Source organism: Leptosomus discolor, chromosome 3 (genome assembly GCF_034619465.1).
Source record: "Leptosomus discolor isolate bLepDis1 chromosome 3, bLepDis1.hap2, whole genome shotgun sequence".
In the NCBI taxonomy this organism is placed as follows: domain Eukaryota; kingdom Metazoa; phylum Chordata; class Aves; order Leptosomiformes; family Leptosomidae; genus Leptosomus; species Leptosomus discolor.
Window position 1 is genome coordinate 380,416 of NC_141393.1, and position 10,263 is coordinate 390,678.

Consider the following 10,263-nt stretch of genomic DNA (forward strand, 5'->3'; position numbering starts at 1 on the left):
CCTTGGATCAATTCCAGGCAGAATTTCAAATTCATTAGCTCTTTACATGACCTCAATTTGTTGTTAGGACCGGCGGGGGGTCATTTATTTTCATACCAGCTGCTGATCAGGCGCCTTTGAGGCGGGCGCTGCCACTCGCCTTGCAGGTGTGTCTCCCCCGGGGGTGCGGGGGCGGCTTTGGTGCAGCAGCACGCATACGGGCTGGGGTCACTCCAGCTGTCCCCTGGCGCCGGACCTTGCCTGGCAAACCTCGGCAAGCGTTTCTGATTCGGGTCTGCCTCCCTGGGAAACCCTGGATGGCTGGGCCCGCATGTGCCCAGGGCAGTGCTGGGGGCTGCTGCCCTCAGAGGAGATGGCTCCTGGCACCACGGCTCCTCTGGGAAGTGGTGGGAGCCGTCCTCCTCCGCTGGATCTTGGAGAGCTGCCTGCGGCGCCGGGGGCCGGAGTGCCTGCCCCAGCTGTCCCTGCACCCTGCCCATGCACGGGCTTTGTCCCCGTGAGCTCAGGGTACCTCCTCCGTGCTGACGGCTGGTTTACAGCCGCTGGGACGTGGGGCAGCAGGAGCCCCGAGTCCACACGGGGAGCACAGCTGAGATGGAGCTGGTGCAAAGCCCAGAAGCCACGTGAGATGCACCGGCGGGGGAAGAAACGCCGAATTGTCGCCCATTGCGTTGGCACGTCCCGCCTGAGAGCTGCCATGGCAGAGGGGGGAAGGGGGTGACAGGAAGGTGGGTCGCTTCCCCCTCGAGCCCAGGCTCTGCTGAAGTGCTGTCAGACCCTCTGTGTACCTGGGAAGAGTGAATAAGGGGAAGGACTTCTCCGCTCTGAGGCGGAAGCAGGAGCCTGGGGCCAGTGCCGTAGTTCGGTTGTTTCGGGTGGGTAGGAGAGAAGCAGCCAGGTCTACCCCTGTCCCGAAGGCAGCGTGCACCAGGGGTTGGCGCGGTTGTTGGGTCTTTGGGGACACAATTTTCGCATCTGTATGGCAGTGAGCCATGCAGCCCACTGGAATTTGTAGTTAGTTTTTCTGGACAGATTGAATAACTCAAATTATCAAATGTAGCAAGAAAATTGATTTAAAAATTAGTATTTGAGAGCCTTTTTTGTGTGAATCACAAATGTCACATAAGGAGCTATCCGTATCTTTTTGCAGACACCAAGTAGTCAATGAAAGCGATGCACAACTTCCTAGGAAATAGCATTGCTCTATTTATTTTATGGTAATAATGCGCTTTCTCTTTCTTCTTTTTTGTTTTTTAACTGAGTAATGAGAATCAGATAATGCTTTGCTTAGTCGAAAAGGCATTTTCTGCAACGAGCTGTAAGCTGCATCAGGGCTGCTGTCGCTGTTAGCTGTCGGTGTGCGGGATGAGGTGTGCTGGGAAGGGAGAGGACGCAGGGCTCAGTTGACCTTCAAAGACATTGACTTCTTACGGTGACTGTTCTTTGAAGCCACCAGGTCCTGCAGTTCCTCCTGTCTTCTGGGATGTCTCAGTTGTGGGCCATGGCCGTGAGGCAGAGCACTGTGCCGGGCACCCCCCATTCCGTGAGGGAATGCTCCCGTTCCTGCAGCGAGGCGGTGGAAGGTTTGGCTGCCCCTGCGGTGAGGGGGGACGCCCAGTCTGGGGAGGACGGGCCGTCCCTGTCCCTGTGCGGCTGGGGCACCGGCCTGGTCACTGGGATCCAAATGTGGTTTTGCTGTTTCTGTCAGCTGAAGTGTCCGGTACTGTTCTGCTGCTGCCAGTGTCAGTACCTCTTTGCATGGCGTGCAGATCTTTGAGCGCTTGTGCAAACACACAGCCCAGGGTGACAGTCCTGCTCTTCGCCAGCGCCGTGCAAGGGACAGCCCAGGCCCCGGCCGCCCGTCCTGCGGAGGGTGCTGGGCACCGCGGTGGTGCCCGTCTGCGGGGCTGGAGCGGGGCAGCCTGGCGAGGAGAAGCTGGGCAGGGGTCCGCTGCTTTGTGCGAGGGCACCCTCCGCTCCTCCCCGGCCTTAGCTGCCGGGGACGCTCCGGCCTCGCTGGAGCAGGCAGCTCCCTGCGGGGACGGTGTCCCTCCATCCTGCTGCCTTTGCCTGCGGGCAGCTGCCTGCCCTGCCCGGGGCTGAGCCCGCCCGGGGCTGCGAAGCTGCAGCCGTGAGGGCTCTGGTGTGCTGGGAGAGGGTAGGCAGACAGATCAGGTCCCAGACGCCAAATCCGCGGTTGTCCTCGTTCCAGTCGATAGGGCTGGTGGTTGCCCAGCGCTCTGATCCCCCCAGACCTCTCCATCAGCACCCTCTGCCCTCGGGGGACTTAACACCTCCTCCTCGCAGGCGGCCATGGTGTGCACTCACCTCCCTGTTCAGGTCACTGGTAGAAACTGGAGAGGGCTGGCCCTAAACCTGAATCCTGGGGGTCACCACTGGTGACTGGCCGCCAGCCAGGTCTTGCCCCGTTCACTACAACCCTTCGAGCCCAACCCTTCAGCCCGGTGTTCACCAGTAGGGTTGTGTCCAGCTCACATTGCGTGCTGGGCATTTTGTCCAGAGGATACCATCAGAGACAGTATCAAAAGCTCTGCTAAAATCCAAAAAACACATCCACTGGTGGGTACCCTCGTCACAACCTTGTCATTCCAGCTGTGGTTTAAGTCTACGTCTCCTTATGTCACCGCTTCATCTTGTAACAGTATTTCCATACCTGTAAATGCACCTTGCTGATTTGGTTTTAATCTTGTAGAGCTCTTCAAATGAACTTGGCTGAATCCAAGCACATTACTTTAATCACAGCTACAAATCTAAATTAGCAGTATTGAGTTAGCAAATCTAAATGAGCATGGTGGCCCCGGCCAAGCCTGGCTGGGGACCCCGGCAATCGAGCTGCAGATGCCCTGAGCCGCTGAGTCCATTTGAATATGTTACGTGTCAGATCTAGATGAAAAGAGAAGAGTTGCGCCTGGAAAGGGCGGGTGACAGCCCACGGCCGTGACCACAGCCGCCACGTCAGGAGGTGGCCGGCCGGGCGTCACCGATTGAATTTGGGGTTGGAGCAGGCGGTTTGCTCTGCCGTGCTTCCTCCTCCGCTGCTGGGCACCACCGTTCTCCTCCAAGTCGGTTTCACCTGCAGGACCACCCTGACCTGCAGTGCTGGCACGGCCGGACGAGACCGAATCTGCCAAACATGCTTGAATGTGTTTGCCTGGGAAGTTTGCTTTCTGCTGCCGTTAATGGTAGCGGTAGCGGCGATGGTGATGGTAACGGCTCCCAGCACTGCAGTAGCGGTGGGCCGTACCGCAGTAGCACGGTCAGCAGAAGACCGCAGTAACATACTCAGGGTTTTTTTTCCAATGGGGACTCAAGGGTTGGAGCCAGGAGTCATGAAAACCTACAGTCCCAGAAAAAATAAATCGATAGCGCTGAAGCTCAGGGTTGAGGCTGGTGTTTTTACTCATCCTTTTGTCAGCTTGTTGGCTCCTCTTAGTTTGCACGGCACTGTGGATGAGTTATGGACAGACTGGACAACAGGAGCGGTGGTTATTGCTCTGATGTTAAATGTCTTTAAATATCCATGACGATTCAAGGCTCTTGCTTATGGCTAGCAGTGAAACTGTTTTATTTTGAGTGAGCTTCGTTAGCACATTCTGGGATAATGATGTGTCTGAGTAACCCAATCTGTACGCGCGTCGTTTTACCAGTCCCAAAGGGAGCCGAGTGCTACGTTTCCGTCGCGGAGTCCCTCTGAGCTCCGCTGCTTACGGCTGCGCAAGTCCCCTCTCAACACGTAGGTGCTTCTCCTCAGGACGAGCCCCCTCCTGCCCCCTGCCCGCCCGAGGGGGATGCTGGCGCAGGGCTGCGCAGGAGCTGGCGCCACAGCTCTCTTGGGGCGTTTGGTGTAGCCGCTGGCAGACGGGCTCGTTTAGCTGGTGTGGGCACTGCTGTCACCATCCCTGTTTCCATACTCTGCGAGGATCCTGGATCTGGCAATGGAAGAGATATGGCTAATTGAACTGTCAGGCTTTCGGGGAGGCGAGTGCAGCGCTGCGGGCTGTGGCAGCCGGAAAAACAGCAATGATCTAAAATTAGCCCATGTTTCATTTTTATTTAGATCCCTGTTGTTGTGGGGGCTTTTCTTGGGGTTTTTTTGTTGTTCGTTTTATTTGCATTTTGGGGTTTTGAATGACACAAAATTAGCTCCTCCTGTGTTTATTCTGAAAGTAGCATTAAGAGCTTAAATGTTCGGTGGAGAAGGCTGTAAACCCATCGAATTGCCATGATTTAGAGGCCACTGTGGGTTTTGTCTTAGCCAGCGAAGCACACGTGAAACACCCCCCTCATTTTCAATACATAAATGTCGTTGTGGCAAAGCAGCCCCAGAGCGGGAGGTGAGGAGCAGCTCCCGGAAAGCCGCGTGCCTGGAGCGGAGGTGCGCTGCACGGCGGGGTGAGCGCTAGCAGGAGGGGCCCGAAGGGCACTGCTGACACCACGTGCGGTGCCACCAGCTGCTTCCAGATGGCTCCATCATTTGGGTAGAAATGTCTGGCGATCGGTGTGTGTATGTGTGTATGCCAGCATCCCTATCTCAGTCGTTCTTCTGGAAGGTGGCGTAGAAGCTCTCGTGTCGGGATGTGGAGAAAGACGTCAGGTACAAGCTGAGGGTGACGCACCGTTACATGGACCTCAGTTTCAAACCTCAGCTCATTTAACCACAGACAGCTTGTCTTTGCTTTTTGATTACGTCATTTGCTTACCTTGCAGAGACTAACAGGCATTTGCTCTCCCTTCCAGGCTCTTGAACCTGATCTACAATGGAAAAACTGCTTTTGTTTCTGCTGTTCATTGGCATAGCGGTGAGAGCTCAGATCTGCCCAAAGCGCTGTGTCTGTCAGATTTTGTCTCCGAACCTTGCCACCCTTTGTGCCAAGAAAGGGCTCTTATTTGTTCCTCCCAACATTGACAGGAGGACTGTGGAGTTACGGCTGGCAGACAACTTTGTTACAAACATTAAAAGGAAAGACTTTGCCAATATGACCAGCCTGGTGGACCTGACGCTGTCCAGGAATACAATCAGTTTTATTACACCTCACGCATTTGCCGACTTGCGCAATTTGCGGGCTTTGCATTTGAACAGCAACCGATTGACTAAGATCACTAATGACATGTTCAGTGGACTCTCCAATCTTCACCACTTAATACTTAACAACAACCAGCTGACTTTAATTTCTTCCACAGCTTTCGATGATGTTTTAGCGCTTGAGGAGTTGGATTTGTCTTACAACAATCTGGAAACCATCCCCTGGGATGCGGTGGAGAAGATGGTTAGTTTGCACACGCTCAGTCTAGACCACAACATGATTGACCATATTCCTAAGGGGACCTTCTCCCACCTCCACAAGATGACCAGGTTGGACGTCACGTCTAACAAACTGCAGAAGCTACCGCCTGACCCTCTCTTCCAGCGAGCTCAGGTACTAGCAACCTCAGGAATTATCAGCCCCTCGACTTTTGCGTTGAGCTTTGGTGGGAACCCTTTGCATTGCAACTGCGAGCTTTTGTGGCTGAGGCGTCTTTCGAGGGAGGACGACCTGGAGACCTGTGCTTCTCCCACGCTCTTGTCCGGCCGGTACTTCTGGTCGATCCCCGAGGAGGAGTTCCTGTGCGAGCCTCCTCTCATCACCCGGCACACCCACGAGCTGCGGGTGCTGGAGGGCCAGCGGGCAGCGCTGCGGTGTAAGGCCCGGGGGGACCCCGAACCAGCAATTCATTGGATTTCACCTGAAGGCAAGCTGATTTCAAACGCAACGAGGTCCGTGGTGTACGACAACGGGACGCTCGACATCCTTATAACGACGGTGAAGGATACGGGCTCCTTCACCTGCATTGCTTCCAATCCGGCTGGGGAGGCCACGCAGACGGTGGACCTGCACATAATCAAACTGCCCCACTTGCTGAACAGCACGAACCACATCCACGAGCCCGACCCCGGCTCCTCGGATATCTCCACTTCCACCAAGTCGGGCTCCAACGCGAGCAGCAGCAACGGGGATACTAAAGTCAGCCAAGACAAGAAGGTGGTTGTTGCGGAAGCAACATCCTCTACCGCTCTGCTCAAATTCAATTTTCAGAGGAATATACCCGGGATACGTATGTTCCAAATCCAGTACAACGGTACTTACGATGACTCCCTTGTTTACAGGTAAGGCAGCCCCAGCCCGCCCGCGCGGGGCCCTGCCAGGCTGCTCGGCGCTGACGTGCTGCCCCTGGCGCCGGGCAGCCCCAGCTCCCGGCAGCCCCCTCCGCCGGAGCGGCAGGTTGCTGCACCGCGCCGGCCGAGCAGAGCCCTGCCCGTGGCAGCAGATGGTGGGAGCCTGGGGAAAGACTCGTGCAATTTTCTGCTCGCAAATAGGGAAATTACCTTGAACAGTGTTATTTTTAGATAATCCAAATGGACCTTTAATCCTCTGAACTAATCTGATTGGCAGTAAGGTCGTAAAGTTAGATGAGTTAAATGGTTGTTAACGCTCTCGGCTTTAGGAAAACACAGGCAGAAAGGTGTCCATAAATGCATTCCTGGTAGCGCGTGCTGGCGTGTCCATGCTGGTGTGCAGAGAGGCTCTGTGCTGCCCGCTGTGACAGGCGCACCCTTCAAAACCGCCTGTTTTGGCCATTCAAAACTGTCTCATCATTCCTGTTGTGTTTGTGACGTGGTCGCTCTCATGGGGGTGGCTCTGGCATGCTGAGCCGTGCCGGGGTGCTCGGTGGCGGCTGCTGCTGCACCAAACGCTGTGGGGACGGCGAGCGGCGCTGCAGGGCTGGGCGGCAGGAGTGGTGGAGCTGAGCCCTGGTGGCGCTCACCGCGGCCGGGGGCCGCGGCACACGGTGGGGAGGTGCCTGCGGGTCTGCCGGGTTCATTCACACTGGTTTCCTTCTCCCCCAGAATGATACCTCCCACAAGCAAAACCTTCCTGGTCAACAACCTGGCCGCTGGGACTGTATACGACCTGTGCGTCCTGGCCATCTACGACGACGGGATCACCTCACTCACCGCCACCAGGGTGGTGGGCTGCACGCAGTTCACCACTGAGCAGGATTACGTGCGCTGCCACTTCATGCAGTCCCAGTTCCTGGGTGGGACCATGATCATCATCATTGGTGGGATCATTGTGGCCTCCGTGCTCGTGTTCATCATCATCCTCATGATCCGCTACAAGGTGTGTAACAACAACGGGCAGCAGAAGGCCACCAAGGTCAGCAACGTGTACTCGCAGACGAACGGGGCTCAGATCCAGGGCTGCAGCGGGGTGCTGTCGCAGTCGGTGTCCAAGCAGGCTGTCGGGCACGAAGAGGGCATCCAGTGCTGCAAGGCTGCCAGCGACGGCGTGACGCAGTCGCCGGAGACCGGCTCCAGCCAGGACTCGGCCACCACTACCTCCGCTTTGCCTCCCGCCTGGACTTCCAGCACTTCTGTCTCCCAGAAGCAGAAGCGAAAGTCGGGGCCAAAGCCAAGCAGCGAGCCGCAGAGTGAAGCTGTCAGCAGCGTCGAGTCCCAAAACACTAACAGAAATAACTCCACTGCCCTGCAGTTAGCTAGCCGTCCCCCCGACTCTGTCAAAGGGGCCCCCACGTACAAAAGAGCACAATCAAAGCCAAGTAAGTTCCTCACTTTGCCCGCTGACGCATCCCGAGCCAAGCGCAGGCTCTCCCTGGGCGGCGAGCTGATGGAGTCCCGCTGCCCCGGCAGTGCCCGGGGCGCAGGTGGATTGCGGTCCAAAAGGAGCGTGTCCATGAACGGGATGCTCGTGCGGTCAGACAGCTCTGATGTGGATAGTGGAAAAGCAACTTTCTCCAGTTCTGAGTGGATATTGGAAAGCACTGTGTGACCTGCTTTTTTTTTTCTTTTTTTTTTTAAAAATTTTAATTTTTATTTTAATGAAAAACAAAACACCAAATGTTGTGTGAAACTCCCTCTCCCGGGGAATTGGATTTGGAAGTCCACTGCTGTCTCGCTGATTAATGGCTTGTTCATGCGGGGTTCTGTATAAGCCACCCAGTGCACACACAGGGTTTTATTTAGTTTTCATTTGATTTTATTTAATATCAAAACCGAAGGCAACATTCAGAGATTAAAAACAAAAAAAAAGGAAAAAAAAAAGATTAAGGGGTGAAAAAAAGCATGAAACAGCACCAGTGCCTTCCCTACTCTAGGACTGGCTTCCTGGTTCTGCAGTAGCAGAAAACAAAAGAGAGAGTTTTCACAGAAAAAGCCTTTTATAAAGGAAATGAAATTTCCTCCAAGCTAACAAATAACCACTTCTGGATCAATCAGTAAAATGATATTTTTTAAAACGGTCAGACTGTATATTTCTTTTCCGTGACAATGGTGTTGCCTTTGTTTTTAGGCAGATGCTGTACAGAAACAACAACGCTGTGTTGTTATGTTGTGTAAAATAAAATATTCACTCCGTACACCAGCCAGCCTCGCGGTAACTGCCCGCCCGGGAGCCGTGCCCGGGGCCCGCGGGCGCCGCTCGGCAGGTCCCACCGCGGGGCCAGGAGGAGGAGGAGGAGGATGCCAGAGCGAGGGGTCCCTCTCCTCCCGCCAGGTCTGGCTTGCTGGGGCTGGGTGCTGGTGGAGCTGCAGGGCTCCGCTGCTGGGGAGGGTCCCTGACCCGTGGTCCCTGGGCACCCTCGTCCCGCGGTGCTGGGTCCGGCAGCGGCCACCCGCTCGCAGGGCACCTTCCTTGGCCCCGTCCAGGAGCCCGGGGCTGCCGTCGGCGCAGGCGCGCGGAGGTGTGGAAGGCGGGAAGGGCGGGAGCAGCCCCGCAGCCCGGCCACGGCGGCAGGCCTCGCGGTGGTCCTGCAGACCCTTCTGGGCAGGAGGCGTGACCTGGCGGAGCTCCAGGCAGGGCACCGGCACCGCTGGGTGCGGGGCAGAGCCGAGCAGGGGCAGCGAGCAGGGCCGGCAGGTCGAGCCCGGTGCTGCAGCAGGCGGGTCTGTAGCTGTTCAGTGGTGATTGATCGGGATGATGGTGGTCATCCCCTTCTTTCTGAGACTCTTTGGGGCGTATTTCCTGTAAACTCTGTGGTTTGTTCCAGTTCTCTTTAATCTCCGTGCACAATGAAGGGACTGGAAGATGTTCTCATCTTTAACCTGCTGTTTGTGGTGTGGCCACTATGTGAGGACGTAAACAGGTGGCAATAGGTGATAGCAGGTGAAACCCCCGTCTTGTGAGGATGGCAGACGTGCTTCTGCTGCTCTGCTCGTTCTAAAGAAAAGTCTACAATTAATTAAACTCATATGGTCATCATGTCTAAATTAGAGACAGCCTAACTCTGCAACGTTAGTGCATTCTCAGATGCCAAATAATAGGTTTGATAGAGGCTTTGTGGCCATTAAACTGGTAGAATAGTTCAGTTTTACATCCTGTGGGCTTGTTCTTGAGGGCCATGTAACCCGAACAGATGCCTGAAGACACCCTGGCTCTAACCAGGGCAGCAGGCCAGCCCGAGAGCAGTCGTGGCAGGGAGCGTCTTGTGGCAGGGCATGTCTCGTAGCTCCCAAGAGCAGTTGTGGCAGGGCGCGTCTCGTGGCAGGGAGCATCTCGTGGCAGGGAGTGTCTCGTGGCAGGGAGTGTCTCGTGGCAGGGAGTGTCTTGTGGCAGGGCATGTCTCGTGGCACCCAAGAGCAGTTGTGGCAGGGCACGTCTCGTGGCAGGGAGCATCTTGTGGCAGGGAGTGTCTTGTGGCAGGGAGCATCTCGTGGCAGGGAGCATCTCGTGGCAGGGAGTGTCTCGTGGCAGGGCACGTCTCGTGGCAGGGCACGTCTCGTGGCAGGGCGCATTCACCGCATCCCCCTGGGTCTCTGCCTCCGAGGCCCCGCAGCTCGGGGCTGACACACCAGGTGAGCCCTGTTGCTCTCGAGTGTTGTGGGTTGCTCTCGGCAGATTTACTGTCTGTCGTGGAAAAACGGAGTCTGGGAGGGGGTGGCATAAAGGACACGAAAAGAAGAGGCTGTTTCTTTTTTAGAAAGCCCTTTTACTTCCCTTGGGAAAGAAGAGACCAAAAAGGAAACGAAGCCTCATAATTAGACTACCAGCTTCCTGCTGGAAAAGTTAAAAAAAGAAAATAATATAAAAGATCCCTTCTTAGATTTCTCTGGAAGTCCACGTTCTTCTTGATGGGCTGTATGCACAGAAGCCGGCCATTAAAATAGTGCACCCTCAGAGGCAGCGATCAGTGTTTGTCCAAGTTCTGGTGGTCTGACTGTGAGAACCTCCGTGCTGCGGCGAGCCA

The 10,263-nt window shown here is 55.6% G+C and overlaps 1 protein-coding gene across 1 annotated transcript; it reads left to right on the plus strand.

Annotated features, from left to right (window-relative positions):
- Positions 1-4,778: 4,778 nt before the first annotated feature.
- LRFN5 (leucine rich repeat and fibronectin type III domain containing 5) lies at positions 4,779-7,850 on the plus strand. Its single transcript, XM_086463145.1, has 2 exons — positions 4,779-6,166; positions 6,908-7,850. Exons 1-2 carry the CDS (start codon positions 4,779-4,781, stop codon positions 7,848-7,850), a joined length of 2,331 nt encoding a protein of 776 aa, XP_086319271.1.
- Positions 7,851-10,263: the final 2,413 nt, after the last annotated feature.